Raw genomic sequence first — 24277 nt, 5'->3', positions numbered from 1 at the left:
CGAGCTTGTATCGTTGTGTTACTTTTCAACCACCCTTGTGTTACTTTCGTCCCAACTGGTCGAAAGTAACAATGTGCAAAAGTTATGGACCCAAGCAAAAATATATCTATGTCTAAAACATTGTCTTTTAAAATTAAGTTTTTCTGAAAAATTGTACTTTCGCCCCCTCTATCCCCTATTAAAAGTGCATCTCTCTGTCTAAAAGCCTACATTAAACTGTGTCCTGTTCTTTTCCATATACATACTGGCTCTATCTTAAGTCAGTTCTTTCCTCTCTTAATGTCTCCTGATTAGGCTACTTGGTTTAACCTTTGGTCAGTGACAATCATCTAAGGTAACTATATCTAAGGCTAACTGAATCCTGGTCATACCTTGCATGTAAACACTCAGGTCTGGTGAGCAATTTACAATCAGGACTGCAGCATAAAAAGGGCCTTGAGCCTCTGTTTTGTTTGGTGAACAATGGAGAACTTACTCCATATCATCAACCAGAGAAGGATGAGAGTGAGAGGAGGAAGAAGAGGACAAGGAAGAGGACTAGGAAGAGGACAAGGAAGAGGACAAGAAAGAGGACAAGAAGAGGAGAAGAAGAAGGAGAACGGTGATCTCTAATGATATCCCATAGGCCACCGTGGTTGACCATGTGCTCAAACATGGTTTGAGCATGAGGAAGGTTGGCCAGAGGGTCCAACCAAATCTCAGCCGCTTCACAGTTGCAGCCATCATTAGAAACTTTAGAATGGAGAACAGTTATGAATTATATTAGCCTTATAATATTTACAGTGTGCTCACTGTATTTGTATTTTGCAGGACTGAAAGAGAACCACAAAATGGAGGAAGAACATGCACTTTCACAGCCGAACAGGAGACGGACATTGTGAAAATGGTTCGTGAAAACAACACTATCACACTCGACAGATACAAACCAGGATCCTGGCTGACCATGCCACATTCAGAAACATCCAGACCATCAGCCTCTCTACACTGTACCGCGTTCTCCGCAGGAATGCCATGCGGATGAAACAACATCATTCTCCTCATTGTCATTCATATGGTGTGTTCCATTTTGAGAATTGTGTTTTCAATTTTGTACTACTGTATGCTGTGAATGCTTGGTAGTGTGCAGCAAATGCTTATTGTGTGTACTGTTATGAATGGTATGTGTGTGTCATTTGAAAATATGGCTGTGTGTACCAAATGAGAACACAAGTTCCATATTGTAAACAGGTGAGAGATTTGATGGCAAAGAGTCATCTTGTAAAAGGAGTGTGTGTGCAGTTTTGAGAAAAAGACCGTGGCCGTGTTTCCCAGATTCGATCGTTCTTAAAGACTTAAGAAGGCTCTTAAAAAGGGTTCGGCTAAGAAGGAGCGCTAAGATAGGGTTGTTTCCCAGACGCTTTCTTAACTGCCTTCTTAAAATCCCGCCAAAGAAGCTTCTTAAGAAGCTCTTAGTGGGAGCTGTCCACCGCCGTGGAGTTGAAACTAAATCAATCGATGCCAGGAAAATCGATCACCCACCACTTTATCAGCGCATGAATCATGCACAACACTGTGATATATTGATATAAAAATATAAATGTGCTTTGCTACGACAGGCAACCACGCACGCTGTCCGAAATTATCACAAAAAATGTAATTCGTTCCCCCCAATGTTGACTCCATGGCTACGGCCTTGAGCCCTATACATGATAGTTGATATGGGTTGTGTGATGGTAGTGGTAGTGGGTTTATTGTTGGGAGTAGGGTGGTGCTGATATCAGTGCTTGGTGACTGGTGGTGACGGGGTAGGGGCTGATAGACATCAAAAGAGATTGACAAGCTCCTCTCTGGTCTGGACACCAGCTTGGTGGAGTGCTGCTCGGGATTGGCGGGGGGCGAGGTTGGGGGCTTCATCTTCCAATGATTCCCCATCTTCATCCTCAGGAGGCCGCTCATGTGCTCCAACGCGCACTGCTTTGTTGTGCAGCATGGCTGTGACAACAATCAAGCGGCAACATTTTACAGGTGACAAGCGCAGCCCCCCCGACGAACGATGGATACATCGGAAACGACACTTCCACCGGCCGAACACTCGTTCAATGTGGGTCCTGGTGTGTGTGTGGGCCTCATTGAACCTCTCCTTCTGTGGTGTTGCTTGGTTGATCATTGGTGTCACAAGGTAACTCCAGAGAGGGTAGCCACTGTCCCCGAGGAAGATGCTCCTGCCGAACTCTCCTCTGCCAGCCTTCTGCCCTGCAGCTGATTTGGCCCGCACAAAGCTGTCGTGTGTGCCTCCTGGCCACCTGGCAACAATGTCCGTGATGAGGCCATCGTGGTCCACTGTCACCTGGGTGTTGATGGCAGCGTAATATTTCCTCCCAATCCAGCACGGATCCACCAAGGAGGGATTGTGGATTGGGATCAGTGTGCCATCCACGACACCGATTACCCGGGGGATCCTAGCCATGACATGAAATCTACTGTGGACCTGGCGGACCTCGTCCCGTGTGGTGGGCATTTGGATGTATGTCCGGGCATGGCGCAGGATGATCGGTGTCACGGCCACACTCTGTGAAACCGATGCCTTGCTGAGGATGGTGCCGTCCCCCACCACCTCTAGGAAGCTCCCCACTGCGTAAAAACACAGCACGGCCAGGAGCTGTACCTCCGGGCTTAGGGCAAAATTGCAGGGGGCTGCCCTCCGGATGTGTGGTGACACTAGCGTGACGAGGCGTTGGATCTCCATACGGGGAAACCGGCACTTGGACTGGACAGCCCGGTCCGACAGCACATTCAGTGGGGAGGAGTGCTGACGCACATAGGCATTTATATAAACTATCTGGCTTTGCGCACGGCGACGCTGTTGATTAGCGGTGAGAATATGCTATATTGCAGCCATGGTGTCTCACTCGCGTGGACTTCAGCAACGCCTTTATAAATATATTGGCAGGTGGAGCCTCTCTTGATGAGGTTCCAGCCGAGTTCAATTACACCTGTCAGTTTCACTGATATCTGTGAAATACCACAGGGTTGTTGAAGTTTTTATATCTAATGTAAACTCATGCAGATGCCGAATGTTTGTGAAAACGTAATGAGTGATAGTAATGATGATTCATTTTATTTATGTAGCTACAGGAACACATGGGCAATTATTTATTTTTATATCGTTATTTTTCTTCTTATGCTATTATTTTTCTTGCGTCAGTGTTCTGCAGCTGTGGGCGCACATTTATCATCACGCATGGTTTTAGTATTCCTTTGTGTCAGATATAACTTTCCCTGACGCGGCTGCAGTGAGCGTTTGGTCGCTCACAAAGCTGTTGAGAGAGGGTCAGGCTAATCTAATATTTCCTTCTTAGTGAAAGATCTTCTTAAGCTAAGAACGACTCTGGGAAGCACGTCCTTCTTTCACAGCGCTCTTAAGAGCGCTCCTAAGAAGCTCTTAGCGCTTAAGAGCTTCTTAACGAATCTGGGAAACGCGGCCGTTATTGTTTTGAGAAACGTGTGTTAACAATTGTGAAAAACTGTAACAGGTGACACAAATGTTAGTAAAGAAGGAATTGCAGGAATACACACTACACTATCACAGTCAAGAGAATAGGGTCACATCTGGTAGCAGACTTAAAATTTGCCTTAATCATGAACTGGCATGACACAGTTATTAGTTGGAACAAATTAGCCATAAATATTAGGGAAGCAAACACGCTAGACATTTTTTAAAGACAGCTTCAAACCTACCTTTTTACCGAAGCATTTAAGTAATTTTATCTCAGAAGGGTTTTACTACTTTTATTAGTTATATTATTGTTGCTATTTTAATTATTACTTTTATCACTTGTATTATTGTTTTTATTGATTTTATGTAAAGCACCTTGAGTAACAATTCTTGTATGAAATGTGCTATATAAATAAAGTCTTACTTACTTACGCTTATTAAACAAGTTTAAACTTGTTTGGTTTCAACATACACATACTGTTGTGCTGGAAATGAATAGATTACTGTAACATTCCAAATGCTTGTAAAGAGAATGATTTCTCAATTTCTCCAAATTTCTTGACTGCACCGCCCTTATTAATGTTCTTGTTACGTCGTCTATGCTGTTTGTTTGTTGTTTTGTTTGATTGCACAAAATATATAAAAACATAATACAAAAACAATGGGTAAAACAGGTGCAGGGGGAGGGAAGAAGCGTGAAACGCTTATATGAGGCCCTCCTCCTCTAAATTAATCAATATGTATAATAATAAATAAGTGCTAAACCAAACTAATACATAGAAAAAGAATGAATACAATGGAGATAATCAAGTAATTAAGTAAATCGAATGGTTTGGATTAACAATAATAAATGAGTAAAGTATTACATAGAAATAAAAATGCAATACGGATAAACAGATGACTACAATAAAGTGTAGTCAATAGAGTCAACAATAAATAATAAAGTAACACATAGTAAATGAAAACGATGTGGAACGGGTAACAATAATTAATGGTATTTCAGATCATTTTTGAAGGTCAGAAAAGAGGAATTAAAATTCTTGAGAGAGGGGGGAAGATCGTTCCATATTGTGACACACTTGAACTTGACAGACATTTGGGCAAAAGAGGTTCTGAGAGGGGGGATATGTAAATTTGCGCATTGGCGAGTTTGGTCATTTCTAATCCGAGAACGAAAATTAAGGAAACCTTCAAAGCTTATGGCAACGCATAGAATTCTTTTCTGTAGAATTAATAGAGGAAGTAGTTTTGTATTGTTTTTCCCAAACAATATTACAATATGTGAGGAAGGGGTAGATTAAACTGTTGTATATGGTTGTAAAGGTTTTCGTAGATAAAATATGTTTAATAAATGCTGTACAAGCCCTTCACGATGCTGATAATGACTGAAGATTGTTACTGTTTAGAACACGTGTCTTGATTGTGCTGAGGTTTACACAGGGGTTATTTATGAGAAGTTTATTGGAGGGATGTTGCACCTTTGTATTTCACTTTCTATGTCAAAACTATGCAGGGTTTGAATGCTCTAAACATCATTTCGTTGTTTTTCAATGACAATGACAAGTAAATATTGAATTGAATTGATTGATTTAATAATTTAATTTTGATAAAGTTATATAATTGTCATGCGTTTCTGTGTCTGTCACTGTAGGGGCAAAAACTGTATGATTGACCTCATTTAAACCAAACTGAATCTAGGCAGACCTAGAAAGACATAACTGAACCTAGATAGACCCAAAGAGCCATAACTAATCAAAGGTCGGCCCAGAAGTCATGAGATGGAAAAATACCAGCTCAAGTATGGGCAATACACTTTATGACTGACAGGAAAACCACAAGCAGCTTGTGATCTTGATTTCGGCTAGTAAGGAGATATAGGAAAAGAGCACATATAGACATACACACTTAATAACTTATTGGGAAACAACAAAGACTGGCTCGAGATACCGCAAAGACTGCAGCTTGCGTGTTTTGGAATAACGGAAAGACTGCAGCCTGTTTTCAGAAGGGTTTTATTACTTTTATTACTTATATTGTTTTATTGATTTTATGTAAAGCCCTTTGAGCTGCCATTCTTGTATGAAATAAATACTTATTATTAGCCAAACTGATAACTAAGTTACATAGTGGGAAAAGGTTAACAGACTTGCATAACAGGATGTTTTTCTGCACACCCATGTTTGGGTAAAGGCAGTATAAAATATCAGTATAAAATAACTTATTTGTGAAGCAGGCTTTCATGCGGATTGCCCACTACCTTGTTGACCCTGTATTACTGGATTAATAAAACACTTGTGATTGATTAAAAAAAGACCCTCCTTGAGAACCTGTCTGAGAGAAAACTATCTCAAAAAATAAATAGCTTAAAAACGCAGTCTTGACCCAGATCAGTGTAGGCTACTGTATAGGACACACATGTGGGTGAGTTTGTTTTTAACTCAATTTGCATGTGGTGCTGAGCTGATTAACTGTATGAGCAACATGAATCAAGGAGACCTCAAGTTACCTGTGCCTGTTTCGCCGTGTGGGTTTTATTGACCATTTCATTTTAACTGGAGTGAAGTTTCTTTTCTTTTCTTCTCCCAATGCTTCCTGTCAGATTTCTGTCAGATCTGAAATATGCAGTGCACAATGATGATGTCACAGTGTCTGCTGTTTCTGCTGTCCATGCAGGCTGCTAATGGGGTTGCTTTAGGTAGGATGTGCAGTCAGTTACATCAACTTTGTATCATTGGTTGTCATATTATATCCACATGGACATAGTGGTCTTACCTTACAAAAAAGGCCTACATACAACAATTTGTTTCAGTAGGGGAAACCTAAAAAGCTTCTGAACAAAATAACTTTTTATCAAGATAATTTATTCACAGCACATTCTCAGTTATTAAATTATGTATTTATATGTATGTCTCTGTCTCTCTCTACTTGTCTCTACCTGTCTCTCTACACCTGTCTCACTCTCTCTCTCACTGTATCTACCTGTCTCTCTCTACCTGTCTCTTGCTAGTGAGTAATATCTCCTGTTGGTCCTCAGCTCTCTCAGATCAGAACGCCACAGCGGTCTCAAAAACATCCCGCCCTAGGAGTGGAGAGCTACGTCTGGCTGAGGGGAACAGTTTTTGCTCTGGCAGAGTGGAGATCTACCACCAGAACCAGTGGGGGACAGTGTGTGATGACTTTTGGGACGTGCAGGATGCCCATGTGGTGTGTAGACAGCTGGGCTGTGGCCGTGCCCTGTCTGCTACATCATCTGCCAGCTTCGGCCAGGGCATTGGGCAAATCTGGCTGGACGACGTCAGGTGTTTGGGGTCAGAGTCCTCCCTGGTAGAGTGTAGCCACCCACCCTTTGGCTCACACAACTGTGGACACAATGAAGATGCCGGGGTCATCTGTGAAGGTGAGTATGAGATGCTTTGTAACGCACATGAGACAGTCTGGCAGAGAGTGACCCAGAAGACTAGGTTAAAGAGGTGGGCAGTCAGACTTATGACACACACCTGTAACAAAAAGAAGGAGCAGAATACGGGTGACATTAGTGGAAAAACACGACACTACAACACACAAACACTAGTGCTGTCAAACGATTAAAATATTTAATCGCGATTAATCGCATTAATGTCATAGTTAACTCACGATTAATCACAATTAATCGCACATTTTTATCTATTCTAAATGTCCCTGATTTCTTTTTGTCCCAATCTTTTTTCAAATTTTAATGCTCTTATCAACATAGAAAAGTGGTTCGGATTGCTTTGTGCAAATATTTTTTTTAATTGAAAACAACATTGCAATCGCCTGGCTTTGACGAGGGGGCAGAGAATTCGCATCAGCTGTGTGCTTGGCCATCAAGTGGTATTTCATACTGGACGTGCTGCGATGATAGCTCAGTTTACAACGACAAAACACACAGATCACTGGTCTTGTCAATAGAACCATTTGGCAACTTTTTAAAAGCAAACTTTCCATTCAGAATCTTATTGGCATCCATTTCGGCATCTCGCGCTCGTCATCCACTCAAAACGTAACGTTAGCCTACTACCAGAGAATGTCTAATATCCGTAAACGGGCTCTGCTACTACTCTTTAGCCAGCTCGCAAGCCAAACGAGTGTTTGGCGTGCCTGTTGTTTTGTTTCCGGTCTAGCTAGATCCGGTGTGGTGTTGTAGTTTTTCTAACGTCGGTAGTTGTTGCAACAGCATGTGAAAAAAACTACAAAGTTTGCTAGGCCAAAAAGAGCGTTAATCGCGCGATAAAATAATTGACGCCGTTAATTTGGGTTTGCGTTAACGCCATTAATAACGCGTTAAACTGACAGCACTAACAAACACAGAACAGTGAACTACTGAATCAGGACAGGGGTTTGTGATCTGGAAAGATGTTTCATTATTTGAGTATCAACCAAGGACGTTGCCAGAATCTTATTTTTGTGGGTCCCACCTTAGAATTATATATATATACAATATGTCATTATATTTATATAACAGGAAAAGAACACATTAACTATAACAATGTGATCTTCATGCAACTTTCTCTGGGCTGCTGTCTGTACTTTATAGCTAGTGCTCCTCTGAGATTGGTCAACGGTTACCTTGACAACCCTGCCTGCTCCGGCAGAGTGGAGATCTACCACCAGAACCAGTGGGGGACGGTGTGTGACGATGCATGGGACGTGCAGGATGCCCAGGTGGTGTGTAGACAGCTGGGCTGTGGCCACGTCCTGTCTGCTACATCATCTGCCAGCTTCGGCCAGGGCAGTGGGCAAATCTGGCTGGACGACGTTGGGTGTTTGGGGTCAGAGTCCTCCCTGGAAGAGTGCAGCCATCGGGGCTTCGGCTCACACAACTGTGGACACAATGAAGATGCTGGGGTCATCTGTGAAGGTGAGTGTGAGAGGCTTTGTAATGCACATGAGACAGTCTGGCAGAGAATGACCCAGAAGACTGGGTTATAGAGGTGGGCAATCAGACTACTGACTAGTGATGTGTCGTTCATGAACGATTAGTTCATTTTGAACAAATCATTAGTATGACTCGGGAGTAGTCTAGGAGAGTCTCAGAGAATGATTCGCTCATTTTCTCGTGGCCGAGAAAAAAAAATCTTTTTAAATAACAAAACCTGTAATTATCACCTGTGAACGAATATCATTCCTATCTTACTAAACAGGATCCAACTATCCAAAGACTCGCACCCGGCAGATAAAGGAATCATTGATCCAAAGACTCGGTTGGGAGGTGAATGATTCGTTCATCTGCCGGGTACGAGTCTTTGGATCATTTTTCACGTGACTTGCATAGGCTCAGTAGCCTACTAGTAGCTAGAGGAAACACAAATGATTTGTTCATTTTGACTGGATCTTAGCGTATGGGTCTTTGGATCATTTTTCACGTGACCTGCATAGGCTCAAGAGAGGAAACAGAAAGGATTTTTTCACCTCGTTCACTTTCGCGTGACTAGGTTTAGTAAGACGTGAATGATCTTCGTTCACAAGTGCTAGTTTACATGCACTGACTAACATTTAGGCCTACATGAGAATATGATAAATGTTTGCAGTGGACGTATTTAGGCCAGGGAATTGGCTATAAAATGTTGAGCAACAACAACCCCCCCCCCCCCCCTTTGAAATGAACGAATAATTAAAAAGATTTGTTCATTTTACTGTTGAGTAAAATGAGATTCAAAGAACCGGGTCAGTAAAATTTTCCGAACTTCCCATTACTACTAATGACACACCTGCAACAACAAGAAGGAGCATAATACGGGTGACATCTAGTGGAGAAAAACAACACTACAACACACAAACACAACAGTGAACTACGGTACTGAATCAGGACAGGGGTTGAGGATCTGGAAAGATGTTTCATTATTTGAGTATCAACCATGGACATTGCCAGAACCTTATTTTTTGGGTGTCCCACCTCAGAATTATATATAAATATATCTATAATATGTCATTATACTTATATAACAGGAAATGAACACACGTAATCTATAACAATGTGATTTTTATGCAACTTTCTCTGGGCTGCTGTCTGTACTTTGTAGCTCGTGCTTCTCTGAGATTGGTCAACGGTTACCCTGACAACCCTGCCTGCTCTGGCAGAGTGGAGATCTACCACCAGAACCAGTGGGGGACGGTGTGTGACGATGCATGGGACCTACATGATGCCCAGGTGGTGTGTAGACAGCTGGGCTGTGGCCGTGCCCTGTCTGCTCCATCATCTGCCAGCTTTGGCCAGGGCAGCGGGCAGATCTGGCTGGACGACATTGGGTGTTTGGGGTCAGAGTCCTCCCTGGCAGAGTGCAGACACCCGCCCTTCGGCTCACACAACTGTGGACACAATGAAGATGCCGGGGTGGTCTGTGAAGGTGAGTGTGAGAGGCTTGGTAACACAAGAGACAGTCTAACAGAGAGTGACCCAGAAGACTGGGTCATAGAGGTGGGCAATCAGACTAATGACACACACCTGTAACAACAAGAAGGAGCAGAATACGGGTAACATATAGTAGAGAAACACAACACTACAACACACAAACAGAACAGTGAACTACTGAATCAGGACAGGGGTTTGTGATCCGGAAGGATGTTTTAGTATTTGAGTTTCAGGCCCCGTTTACACGGAAGAAAAATGCATATATTTTCATGCGGTTTGGCCTTTCATTTACACGGAAACTGAGGTTTTATCACGGAAAACAATCATTTCTAAAAACTACGGCCAAAGTGGAGATTTCTGAAAACTCTGTTTTTGTGTTTGCTTGCTTAAACTGAGTTTTAGGTTCTCAAACGTCACAGTATGGGACTAAAAAAGCATCACGTCATGTGAGCGTCCTGTTCATAGTAATAGGGGCTAGTGATGTGTCGTTCGTGAACGATTCGTTAATTTTTTGACGAATCCTTATAAGGACTCGGGAGTAACGAGTCCTCTCAACTAGTGATTCGTTCATTTCCCGACTCGGTCTTTCTACGAGTCTTTAGATAATTTTTCACGTGACCTGCATAGGCTCTGTAGCTAGAGGAAACGAACGATTCGTTCATTTCCCGACTCAGTCTTTCTACGAGTCTTTGAATCAGTTTTTCACTACAGTTTCCTTATTCCCTTTCGCGTGGCCGCTGTTTTAGTAAGACGTGAATGGCGTAATGGGTTCATTTAGTTGAACACAACTAGGGTAAAGGGGTCATTTATTTGTGAATTGCGTTACCTTTCTGAATCACGAAATACATTTGTGCATCGCATTTGTGAATCATTCAAACAAATGAACCTCGCGCCTGAAAGGTAAAGGAAGTTGATCGTGTTATTCGTAGTTGTTGTTGATTTTGAAAATTCTGATTGGTTTGCATGGCTTTATCCTTCACATTACACTGCCGCCTACAGTGGCCCGTTCGTCGTAAGGGTTGAAGCTAAGTTAATCATTTGTCCCTTTAGCCCGTTAACATTAGCGAGCTAACTTAAAACCGCAAATATCGGTTCGTTGACGGCTGATCCGCATCCAAATCATGTGGTTAATTTCAATCAGGCTAAACTTATCAGGGCAAGTGCACGAGCACGTCCTACTTCAATAGGCAGGAAAGGTCGAACACCAAAACCGTGATTTTCTAACAGTAGCCTATAATGGCGGAAAAGGCGAAAGAGAGAGCGGTGATATTCTCGCCATCTGAGCAAACTATTATAATGAGTCTCTATGAAGACAATAAGCATATTATCTTTGCTAAGTCAAACACCGCCACCGCTGCCAGAGCAAGACGGCATCTTGGCAAAAAAATTGCCGATAAACTAAATGCGTATTTAAAATGTATAGGCTCTTCTTTAGTGCCTTATTACCCCAATCAATCAGATCACATTTCTTTAAATGTGCCTTCTGGCAGTAGGCTTAATGGAAATTAATTCCCGAATGAGATCTTGCTAGCGAAAATTATGATATAAACTCTTTCAGAATAAGTATAAAAACAAGGCCAAAGAGTATCTAATTGATACGAATTCATAGACACTTATGAGGATATATGTAGGGTGATATCCGGTAAAATGGCCCACTTTTTGGTAAATCCATGGTACAACAATACAATACCATATATGCCTTTTCCATGTGTTTTTATGATTACTTATGACAGTTTTTGATATTTTTTTGTTGAAATTATATAATAAAATATAATTATTTAGGCCCTTCAGTTCTTGAAACATCAGCTGTGCCAACTTTTTTTGCACAAGCAGTTTCAGGTAAAATGGACCAGCTGTTCAGGTAAAATGGGCCAGTGAAACTGCAAAGGGAAATAGTAATTTATCATCAATTGAATTTTTAAAACACAGTTGCTTAAACAGCCACATGACATTTAAACTGCATTAAACAAACATATTCATATGTGCCATAATAAAAAAAATGATCCTGAAGCCCAGACTCGTCACAGTTCCATATATATGTGACCGTGTGCCCTCAATACCCAGCTCAACCAAAAGGCTCTCATACTGGTTAAACCACTGGCTAACCACCTCTTTGTTGAGTCCATCAGCCCGTGCTGCAGACAGGACCTCTGGCTTGCGCATCCCAAGCTCTGGGTTGTGCTTTAGAAAGTTCTTAAACCAGTAATATCCGGCCCTCCCTGCTGTCTTGAAGAAACCAGATATGTTGTTCTTGGCTGCAAAGTCAAAGGCCACTTGCTGGACATCACGTTTTGTGAAGGGAAACCCCTTCTGCGCCAATGTGTTGAGGGTGGCAGCAAGCTCCCTTTCCGCCTCCTGTGGAAAGTAGGGCTTCCGCCCTGACACATGTTCACTGCCAGTCACCTTTCCACTGATGCGTTTTTGCAGTGTGGATTGCGGCACACCCCATGCTCTTGATAAGAGGTGCACACTCACTGTAATTCCTTTCTTCTCTCCCTCCATGTATTCATCTAAGGCCCCCTTCATCCTCTCCTCTTTCCACAGATTGTAATTGTTTGGCCTTCCTTTCCATCCCTGTTTTATCTTTGTATCTTTTCCTCTCTGGTCCTTGCTCCTCCTCTCTTTTCTCTCCCTTTCCTTCTCCTTCTCTCCTCTCGCTTCCTTCTCGTTCGCCATACTCACTGTACATAAAATATCTACTACCATTATTTATGTTGGGGGGGGGTCATGGTGTGACACACACACCCTCACACTCCAACACATGTGTATGTGTGCATTTTAGTTGAAACCATGTTGCCCATTTTACCTCAGTGGGTTAAGGTAAATTAGGCCACCAAGAAAAACATCACTTTTTCCAAAAATATGTTCATATACCAAACTAACAACATTATTTCTGATTGATGCCATCAAGACAGATATTATGCATAGTTTTTTTATGTGCATGTTTTTGTTTTCATAGATTTATCATCCTTACAAAAGTTTAGTTAGATTTGGTATGCCAGGCTACTTACCAAGCAGCTTTCTGGTGCAGTCTTGTTTGAATTATTGGCCCGTCCACCATAGCAACCATAAAGCAATCAAATCCCCCGTTACTTGTCAGAGCTGGGACCCTCAAACCTTAAATGGCCCACTTTACCTGATGGCCCATTTGACCTGATATCACACTATATATGTTTATATGCATGTAGGCCTATGTGTAAATCCCTCTTTGATTTCATTGACTGGGACATGGCCAGGGAATATGATGAATTGATTCATCAGCTGGTTAAGCGCCAAGTACACTTTTCTTACGGCAACGCATGCTGTGGCTTTGCCAATGTTTTCTGCATTGCTTACACTGTATAAAAATGTACCTGACGCGAAAAACCTCAAGGCTATGCAGAGAGTCTGAAGCACAGTAAAAGTTTCAAGTAGCTTTGTTGTCTATTTCTTCACATGTGAAGATATAAAAAGGAATCTATGACGTTTTCCACTCTCCCACAGTGAAAAATAAAAAGCACAGGCACAACAGATAAGACATTTCTTAAGACATTGCGTTACATATTCACATACAGCAGCATAAGCTCATAAAGCACAAAACTTTGTGTGATATTCGCAATGTGCCTATGGCCCGAGAAGGTCTTGCAAATAATCCTTGTCGGCTGAATCGATATCGCTCAAACAAGAACTCATCCGTGTGAAATAAAGGATCTTGGCGATCACAAAGAACTCTATTGGTAATGGTATGGAAAGCTAATCGAACTAGAATATATCTCCTTGGTGAGCTGGGTCTCTCAAAAAGGGAGCTGCCAATAATTTTCCGGGGGTGTGGCAAGCTTATCCAGCTACACTTACGTTAGCCTGCTCTGGAGCAGGTTAGTGCTAAATGTTACTATGGTGATTTATCTAAACTTGCTTCCACGAACCAAAAAGAGGGGCGTGTTTTATCTTAGCCTGAAAATTAGCTCGCTAAACTGCTTAGCGAGCTACAACGAATACCCCCCTGGTCAGAGATAGGATACTGACCCACAATTAACAGTGCTGTTGCGTACTCAAGCTCTGTTACCCAGGTAAAAATTATTTGTTTATTTCCTTGTTTTCTTAGCCTTTGTTTCCCAAATTACAATTTACAGCAATACATTTGTGTTGTTGACTAACAGTACTACTATTTGTGTACTGTGACCACTACAGTAACAAGAGCTGAAAATGCAATTGCTGTATAATGTAAATAGAAAATAAACAGCCTGTAAGAAGGACAATTGCAGTAATTGTGAGTTTTATGATTTACATCATGTCAAACTCATGAGATGGAACATATGTAAAATTCAGGGACACCTTATAGTCAATGGTTCTTGAAAACCGTTTTATAATTGTGTTTTCAATTCCTTCCAGCAGTGTCTAAAGGGTATTCAGAAGGTTTAATTTATTTGAGGGCTTAGTGTGTAATTTGAATGCAAAGTTAGGTTTATACGACAGATAATATGGTTTTGACTACAGTGTTTGATTTTGGGTCAAAAATCAAGGGTTTGGCCAAAACAGTGTAAGTTTGAAGATGTGTGTTTAGAGTTTGGAGAAAACACAGTACACATTCAAGAAATGTGTCTTAGCAATTGAGAAAAACTGTAAGAAAACTCTCCGTGTAAGAAGTGTTAATGAAGTTATGAAAAATCGTTGGTGATTGCGTTCACATCAACTCTACAGACTATGCTAAACCGTTTTATCATTAAACCAATGAATTCTTGATATCCAAAATTCGAATTCTTGATATCAAGAATTGCATTTTGGATATCAATAATTCATTGGTTAAATGATAAAACGGCTTGCCATAACAGACATCCTCAGATTTAAATAATTATAATAATTAACCTTGCTTAGTGTGCACACTGTTGGATCTAGTGGAGAACAATTCCACTCCTCATCTTACTGGTATGTTGCACCGATGCACCTGTGTACCGGTTGCTTTTCGCTTGGACATAACTTTCGTTCCTGTTACTTTCCTAATTGTGTTGCTTCTGACTGCACACGTCACTGCTGTTGCGTGCCCTTATAAGGAGCTGTCGGGCGTGTATGTATGCAAATTCAGGAGCACGAGGACACGCTTTCAATTTAAGACAACTCTTCCCGGGGAGCACAGCTCAGAAAACTTCTGCTGCGTAGGAACACATTTTCAGGCGTTCGTGAATTTGGCGGATGTCTTTTTCTTACGTTGTTTTTCCGAAGCCCGTAATAAACAATTCAGAAGAAACTTAAGAAAATGTTCGAGAATGAGGCCCATTGTGATCTTAATGCAACGTTCTCTGGGCTGCTGTCTGTACTTTATAGCTAGTGCTCCTCTGAGATTGGTCAACGGTTACCCTGACAACCCTGCCTGCTCCGGCAGAGTGGAGATCTACCACCAGGACCAGTGGGGGACGGTGTGTGATGACTTATGGGATGTGCAGGATGCCCAGGTGGTGTGTAGACAGCTGGGCTGTGGCCGTGCCCTGTCTGCTCCATCATCTGCCAGCTTCGGCCAGGGCGGCGGGCCCATCTGGCTGGACGATGTCAGGTGTTTGGGGTCAGAGTCTTCCCTGGCTGAGTGCAGACACCTGTCCTTCGGCTCACACAACTGTGTACACGGTGAAGATGCCGGGGTGGTCTGTGAAGGTGAGTGTGAGAGGATTGGTAACGCAAGAGACAGTGTAACAGAGAGTGACCCAGAAAACTGGGTTATAGAGGTGGGCAATCAGACTTATGACACACACCTGTAACAACAAGAAGGAGCAGAATACGGGTGACATCTAGTGGAGAAACACGACACTACAACACACAAACACAGAACGGTGAACTACTGAATCAGGACAGGGGTTTGTGATCTGAGGTGAGGCCTGTTCCATAAAGCGAGTTTACCAAATAAGCCAGACTTAAGTCAGTTAGTCTGACTCATTTTTTGTTCATTCGGTTCCATAAAGCTAGCTCAACGTAGTTCGAACTTGGTTACTATGGCAACTTAGGCTACGAAACTAGTCTGGTCAGGTTCAGACTAACTGTCGGGCTTAGCGTGACTTGGTGCTTAACCAGACATTCCTGTAACACTGACCCAACGGGAAAACGATGATTTACCACGTATATTCTCATTTTCTTATTCTCATCAGTTCAACATTGATAGAAAATCAACTTAAATAGCCTACATAGGCTACAACATTTAGCCTAATGCATTAAACAATGATGAACAATGCTTTGATAGGCTACGCACCATAGCCGTTAAATGTATGGATGTTAGTTTGTTATTTCAAATGTTTAGGCATCAGACATAGGCCTACATCTCAATCTAAATTATCCGAGTATATTTATCATAGCAATATAATTGTTAACAGTAGCCTACAATTGCAAAACGAACCTAAATCCGCCCCACATTTCCCCGACACAAACCCCATGTTAAAAAGTAAGCACTAGGCTACTGGATAATGTTTTAATTAATAGTAGGCTATTTATTTTAAACAATGTCAAAAAAGTCAATTTAGATTAGTTTAGAGGGTGTTTTTTAATCAACAAAAGTCTAGTTTCACAACGTCAATCTTGGCGTGTCATTTTACTTTGATTGAAGCGGTGGATGAGGGAGCTGTCATTGTACACGATTTAAAGGGGACGTTCTTTCTGGAAGAAGTCATGTGGCCGTGTGCATTGCATTTGCCGTGGTGGATTGTATGATCCATGTTTTACCTCTCGGGCTGTTAAAAAATAGGGTGCACGCGCAATTAGCTTGACTATGTAAATCTGACTTGAATTAGTAGGACTGCGTGAGCTGAAATTGGCCTTTATGGAACCGCTTAATCCCCGCTTGACTAATTAAACTTATTCAAGTCTGGTTTAGGACTTTAAGTCTAGCTTTTTTGAGCGGCCTTTATGGAATAGGCCCCTGGAAAGATGTTTCATTATTTGAGTATCAACCAAGGATGTTGCCAGAATCATATTTTTGGGGGTCCCACCTTAGACTTTATATATATATATATATATATATTTTTTTTTTAATATATATATTTTATATATATATATATATATATATATATATATATATATATATATATATACTATATGTAATTATATTTATATAACAGAAAAATAACACACGTAATCTATAACAATGTGATCTTCATGCAACTTTCTCTGGGCTGCTGTCTGTACTTTGTAGCTAGTGCTCCTCTGAGATTGGTCAATGGTTACCTTGAAAACACTGCCTGCTCTGGCAGAGTGGAGATCTACCACCAGAACCAGTGGGGGACGGTGTGTGATGACGCATGGGACCTACAGGATGCCCAGGTGGTGTGTAGACAGCTGGGCTGTGGCCGTGCCCTGTTAGCTTCATCATCTGCCAGCTTCGGCCAGGGCAGCGGGCAAATCTGGCTGGACGACGTTGGGTGTTTGGGGTCAGAGTCCTCCCTGGAAGAGTGCAGCCATCTGGGCTTCGGCTCACACAACTGTGGACACAATGAAGATGCCGGGGTGGTCTGTGAACGTAGGTTTCTGAAGCTTGAATTTGAGCCGGGTAATTCTGAAGCAAAATCATTAGATCTGCGTTATAATACTAATCGTACCTCATCATCTCTTTGGTTCTCTCTTCACCCTACAGACACACCCCTTGCCTCAGCCCCAGAGCTGATGTGTGGGAGGAGCTACCTGGAGGTGGGTCTCCTCAAGTCTCAGCTAGCGGCCAAACGTCTGGACTCCTCGTCTGCTCACCTGGCCGACCCCCGCTGCTCCGCCCACCAGGAGCGTAACGGGACGGTGTGGTTCCAGGTGGAGCGCAGGGAGGGCAGCTGTGGAACCACTCTAAAGGTGAGACCAGAGTTACTCGTCTGTCTGCCTGCCAACCCGTGAACCTGTCTTCATGTCTGTCTGTCTGTCTGTCTGTCTCACCTCAACCTTCACCCACCCTTCCCCATCTTTCTTTTTTGCCTAACCATCCACTCCACCCTGACCACCATCCTCCCCCTTTTCCCCCCCTTTCACCAGACCAACGGCAGCCACGCCATCTACTCCAACAGTCTGTTTGTCTACCTGGTCAGCAATGCGACCTTTGTTCGACCCCTCAGGATCCCTTTCTCTTGCTCCTATCCTCTGGAGACTGTTGATGTGGACATCAAACCACACCCAAAGTAGGTGGATACCTTACATACACAACACGAAGACGCACACACAAACACTACTCTGACTGCTGTTCCCTGTTTCCATCATATCTTTTCAGCCTTGGAGACAAGGTGTCAGGCAGGGATGGCAGGGCCAGGCTCTCCATGTCTCTGTTCCGTGATGCCAGCTACACAGCTCCTTACTCTGCAGGCCCGGTGACTCTGCCCCTGGGCTCCATCCTGCATGTGGGCGTGTCTGTTGAAGAGATGGAGGCTGAGGCCTATGTGGTCGTTCTGGAGGACTGCTATGCCACCCACTCTCCTGATCCTGATGACCTCATGAGATACTACCTTATCCAGCAAAGGTTTGGGACCGAGATGGAGAAAGATCAGTGTGTAGGTACTGTATCTACCTTACATCTCTATCCCCTCTTGCAGGTGTCCTGCCGACCATCACCAGGTGACCGTGGAGGAGAGTGGACTGTCCCTCCAGGCTCGCTTCTCTGCGCTGCTGTTCCTGTTTCAGGGGGACTACAGGGACGTCTACCTGCACTGCAGCCTCAACCTGTGTGACCAGAGGAGCTTCTCCTGCTCTCCTGTGAGTCCTCCCACCCTCCTTCCTGGTCTCTCTGACTACCTGGTCTCTATGACTCTCTGGACTGTCTGGTCTCTTTGACTCCGTTGTCTATCTGACTCCCTGGTCTATCTGATTTCCTGCTCTCTCTCAACAGATGTGTTCAGGAAGGTCTATCCGTTCTTTCGACAAACTCGTACCCTTTAAACCTGTCTCCATCGGACCAATCACCTGTGAGTATAAATCACAACCATGATGAGTCATAATGTTGTCATAGTAATGGTCTCCCTGGTAACACTGTGTTTGTCCCCGACCTCTGACCTCCAGGGTCCCAGAGTCTGGAGTGAGCTGATGAAGTCACACCTCCCTCAGAACGGCTTCATGACCATCCCTATGGCAACCAGCTCAGCCTGTCTCCTTTGTTTTGTTTCTTTTTAAGTCACATAATGGAAATGATGACAGAACACCTTGCAAATTATTAACTATAAGCATTAATTGGGGTGTTCGGCGAGCACAAACCATTGTTATTTCACTTATATTTTATTATTATTGTTTCTCTTCACACCCCTAAAACTCAGTCAATATTTGGGCTACATAGACAACGCCTGTGTCAAAATGTTTGTCTTAGTCTCGATTGAGTTGCTTGTATTGGGATTTACATTCCGTTGCACAGTTTAGGAGGTTACCACGTTTTTATGGCGACAAAGTGCCTTTTGTCGACGAAGGGTAACTCTGTGCTAGCATGGATACAACGTGATAGAGACTTTCTAGCTCGCAAATTGGAGCTTGGATTACGAGTGAAAATACCACCCCCAAAAAATCACAACCATTTGGCTTTGTAGAGAAAGCGATTTAGAGTGGAACTGCGATCTCGCATTTTTGATTTAGGCCGTGACAGTCTTTGAAATTTGAGCGTGTGCAGGTCGCCCGTGAGACCGCCTCGTCTTTTAGGCGCCAGCCATGCAGAAAAGCGTAATAGTAGTATTTTTTGTAGCTAATTTTATAGATGTATATTGTGTTGTGTATCGGATGTGTAGATTGCGTTGTGTGTAAATAAGATCATGTTGTTATAATTGTTATATATTGCTTATTTGTCTGTACCTGCACCCATGACTTTCAACCTGTTGCAGTCCTGAATGGTTGAGTGACAATAAAAAGGTGTGATTTGAGTTTGATATGATTAGGGCGCCTCCCTATGGAAATAAAAACCGAATAACTGCTTCTTTTCGATTATCTGTTTAATTTATCAGGTATAAACAGGCATTTTGTAAACCATTGTGATCCACAGTCGTTTTGTTTGCGGTTATGGTTTGACTGGAGTTTTACATTTGTGCATTTTAGCAGACGCTTTTATCCAAAGCGACTTCCAAGAGAGTTTTTAATCATACAGGTAAAAATAAAACAATTATATACTTTGTCCACATCATCTTCACATAATTTGTCTCCGGTTTTGAGTTACTTCCTTTCTAAATGCACTGGATTCTTCTGTTGACTCGTTTATATTTACAGTAATTGGTATCCTTATCGTTTTGATTAAATAACGTATTTATTTTCGTCGTTATTATTGTTTTGTTGAACTGTAATGTTATTTTTCACAATCAGTGATTGACAATAGAACCGCACGGATCTGTTAACATTGAGTTATTGGAATAAATATGTCATAATGGATACGTCAAAAGTTAATATTATAAATGAAAAGACAACATTTTGAGTCACTAGAAGTTATTTGACCTCGATCACGTTACGACCAATGTCGCGTTCCGTTGAATAATTTACTGCAAGAGAAGAAGAAAAACAACGAATTTGCCAATTTAAATAACCAAATTCTCAGGTAAGGCTTACGGTATGTGATATTTTATTTAATGTAATACTTAAAAAGGTTAAGTCTTCTTTTATATGTCAGTCCATAAATGTTGATTTGGGTTCATAGTAAGTGGTTCAAAAGCAATCTCGGACAGGCCTGTGCGCCGATATCTGGAAGTGAGTGTAACCTTTTGAACGTAGCAAGCAAAGCCAGTGATGAGCTCTGAACTAAATCTTTGTTGGATAAACTGTTGCGCTATGCTGTTATTAGGCTACCCTAAATTACTGCCATCTATTATTATTACCAATTATGCCATATACATTTAAGTCAATTTGTGGTAGAGGCAGTTTAAATGTTTGATGGACTAATGGCGCTGGTAGTTTCCCATGATTATAATTTTCAAACATGTAGGCAGCTTATATGAATGGACAGAATAAGCTATGGTTTATATGAATGACCCATACTGTGCATCATATAATGTATCTAGTTGGTATTATCATTGATTTCCACATCTAAATGTATGTAATTAACAGTAGGCTACCCTAATCAATATTCAGTTTCTGTGTACAGTTGTTATGGTTTTGACAAGAACCATGACGCATCAAAAACTGGGTACTAAAGTAAAAGCTTATTTTTGTCCTCTTCACAACAGCACCAGCATTGTAGTAAACCGTATCTGCAATAATTATCAGTAAACTGTAATGGAAGTTATTTAGATATCTTTTTATAGACATTTTGATTGCCTATGTCATTCTTTAGGTAAATGACTGTTTCACCAAAATGGACAATGAAGATGAACATGATGAGATTCAGGTAATATTACACAGTAGGAATTTATTGTGAGAATGCTGTTAAGCATTCTTCTCAGTTCTTCCGCCGTTTTTTGGCCTTTAACTAGTCCTGCATACTTTCACCGATTCCTACAATTTGTGTATCAAAACGTTCAGCTCCTTCAGGAGATGATGGCTATGACTTCTGGTATTTCTCACTTTTATACTTTTTAAAGAATTAAGGATTTTGTGCAAATAAAAAAATGTTCTGCTAAATTTTCAAATTTGTATGCATTGTTTCTCTTCTTTCAGATTTTTTTCACTTTTTGTTTTGCATTTTTCTTCTTCTCTTTTCTGTAGTTTTATGCCTTCGTCCAGCTCCAGGCCCTATTTAAAATACCTTTTGGGCACTAGCTTCAGCTTATAACTAAAAAATATATATAAAAAAATGTTCAGCTTTTTTAGCATGGTCAGCTATCCCCATTCAAGTTTTCAGCATTCTCACTGCTGTTTCGCAGATACAGCCTTTTCTAGTTATTATTGTGAGAATGCATTATTGCTTTTCAACTTCTCAGTTCTTCCGCCGTTTTTTGGCCTTTAGCTAGTCCTGCATACGTTCACCGATTCCTACAATTTTTGTATCAAAACGTCCAGCTCCTTCAGGAGATGATGGCTATGACTTCTGGTATTTCTCACTTTTATACTTTTTAAAGAATTAAGGATTTTGTGTTGTCATATAGTTTAACTTACAGAAACACCTTAAAATGTAGGAAAACTTGTCCTCTTTTAGCCAATGTAAATACTAAAGAGCTGACATTTACAGATTTTCAGCTTTGAGCCTTGAAGCGAGAGCAGCCTTTCAAATTCTCTCACTAACTTCAATGGAGAGGTGAGTAAAATTCGTCAGAGAATTTCGAAAGTAGACATATTTTTAAACTGCCGGTAGAGTCGTATTTTTCATAGCACAGACATATAAAGGACATGGCTGGTTTCGGGAGAGTCTTGGGTCTCGGAAAATATCCTCATTTTTTGGATTGGACGTATAGTTTTGCGTCAATGTTAACTTTTTTGAGGTGAGGATTCCAGCTAAATTCTTGATTCTCTCTGCCCAGCTCGTTAGCGATCACAGCTGCGCCATCACCGTGGCAACCAAACAGACACGCACCATGAAAGCAGAATTGGGTGACGTTTTGGAAACTGCCATAAGAGTTGTATTTCTGACCGCACAGACACATAAAGGATATCAATGGTTTCGGCAGAGTCTTGGGTCTCGGAATATATCCTTATTTTTTGGATTGGACGTACAGTTTTGCGTCTAGGTCAACTTGTTTGAGGTGTGGATTCTGGCTACATCTCTCATAATCGAGCTAGCGCGATGGCTCTCTCCATAACTAAAAACGGTTCGACTTTTTTTTTCCCACAATCGACCAAATTGGCCAAACAAGGTATGTACATTGAGCTTAAAGTGTCCATAATCTGGCAGGATCGTTTTTATTTTAGCAAGTTTTAGAGAACTCTGCAAAAAATGAGGCTCGACTGTCATAGCTGACCATCACGAACAGCCAGACCAGGGCTGGGGTAGCTTAGCTAGCGTTAAGTAAGTGTTTGCTGCAGCTGGCGTTAATCCTACGAACAAACGCTTCGTAACTGGAAAGATTTTACTTTTAATTGACATTATTGCACACAGATGTAAAGTAACTCGTTTTTACTCTAAATATCTTCTCCGTTTTCAATTTGAAGTAGTAGATCTACATACCACTTTGACACACTTGCAAGAAATGATCCGCTGGTTAGATGTAGCATGATCTTGTTATTTACTATTTTTTAAAAATCATCAGGGACAACGACAACATCAGCAACCCTGCACTATGAATTATTATTTTGATGTCATCTTAAATTAAGTGTCTGGGGCCGGTTGCACAAAACACCTTAAGTTTTTTCCTTAAGTATGACACTTAAGGGTACATTTCTCCTTAGCTAACAGAAAATACATTTTGTTTGAAATACATTTTCAGGTGGTGGTCCACCTCCAAAACCACTTTCAGATGAGGCATTGATGGTAGCAAACATCATTGGTAGCGACTCACCTACTATGGTTGGGATTACTGGCGGAGGAGAGCGCGGTGGTCAATTGGAAAGGTAGCGAGTCATTAGTTTATATCTAATTCGTGATATTTTTGGTAGGGACATGTGAAGTAAACCACTAAAACCTTCAGTGAGCCAGATGATGAAATCATCGATGATGCAAGTAACGTTGCAAACGCAACGACTGTCCGGTGTTGCAGCCCAGCGAACCCTCACCCTCGGACACGAAAAGTGTCAAAGTAAGAAGATATCTAACAAAGTAGCTTATTCAGTTATCAAATATAATTCTTCTTGAAGTGTAGGCTAGTTGAAGTTCACATAGCCCTAAATATCTTTACCGTTTTATATTACCTTTGTGTACGTCGGCTATAACGTTGCATTAGCCTATCGCATATCCCTTCTTTTTTTTTATTGCAGAGAAACCGGAAATCCTACCATCCTATCACTCCAAAGGGAAGTTTTGCTTCTCCAAAAACAAAAATTACAGATACAAATTGAGAACTTGAACGTGGAGCAGAGAAATTTGAACATGCAGAATATTTTATTAAAATACAAGATGAGCAAGCTCCCTGAAGAATCCTTGGGCGTAACATTAACTGTTATGGAAGAATAGCCATATTTACAACAAAATCAAAACAAAATCAAACAAGATCAAATAATTAACTTTAAATAAAAAATACAATTTGCCTATTAAATGATTCATTCTTTTGTGTAGGCCTATAGCCTGTCACATTTAACTGAAGAAATTGTTCACTATAGCCTCACGCATAGTGTAGCCATTGTTTTCCACTTCTTCATCCTCTTCAAATTCTTCACTGGCATGCTGCCCTCCTCCTCCTCATGTACAGTGAAGTTCTTCGACAGGTTGAACAGCACCACACATGCTAAAATGATCTTGTATGCTCTGCCTGGATCAACATGCAGCTCAGCATGCAGGCAGTGGAAGCGGCGTTTCAACTGTCCGTTGACCCTCTCAATAATGGCCCGTGTCTTGCACAGACCAAAGTTGTAGTTCTCCTGTGTGGGAGATGGAGATTGGAGGCTATACATTAATATCAATAAAATTGACTAAATTCAGCTATAGGCCCAAATTAAGGTCAAGAATGCAGCTGATA

General features: G+C 41.6%; 1 protein-coding gene and 1 long non-coding RNA gene across 2 annotated transcripts; both read left to right on the top strand.

The window, feature by feature from the left end:
- The first annotated feature begins 6094 nt into the window (after positions 1–6094).
- LOC146221023 (scavenger receptor cysteine-rich domain-containing protein DMBT1-like) lies at positions 6095–18759 on the top strand. The gene is made up of 11 exons (XM_084692280.1): positions 6095–6170; positions 6510–6872; positions 8031–8354; positions 9517–9840; positions 15147–15470; positions 16996–17319; positions 17434–17639; positions 17817–17959; positions 18049–18294; positions 18368–18527; positions 18661–18759. Exons 1-11 carry the CDS (start codon positions 6095–6097, stop codon positions 18757–18759), a joined length of 2589 nt encoding a protein of 862 aa, XP_084548406.1.
- A 2318-nt stretch (positions 18760–21077) lies between these two features.
- Positions 21078–23806, top strand: LOC146221022 (uncharacterized). The gene is made up of 3 exons (XR_014750792.1): positions 21078–22522; positions 23093–23401; positions 23580–23806. It is a non-coding gene; the product is annotated as an uncharacterized LOC146221022 (long non-coding RNA).
- Positions 23807–24277: the final 471 nt, after the last annotated feature.

Source organism: Hypomesus nipponensis, chromosome 26, assembly GCF_054491055.1.
Source record: "Hypomesus nipponensis isolate SF chromosome 26, ASM5449105v1, whole genome shotgun sequence".
In the NCBI taxonomy this organism is placed as follows: domain Eukaryota; kingdom Metazoa; phylum Chordata; class Actinopteri; order Osmeriformes; family Osmeridae; genus Hypomesus; species Hypomesus nipponensis.
The sequence above is the reverse complement of the archived record's forward strand: the minus strand, read 5'-3'. Positions and strand labels throughout refer to the sequence as shown.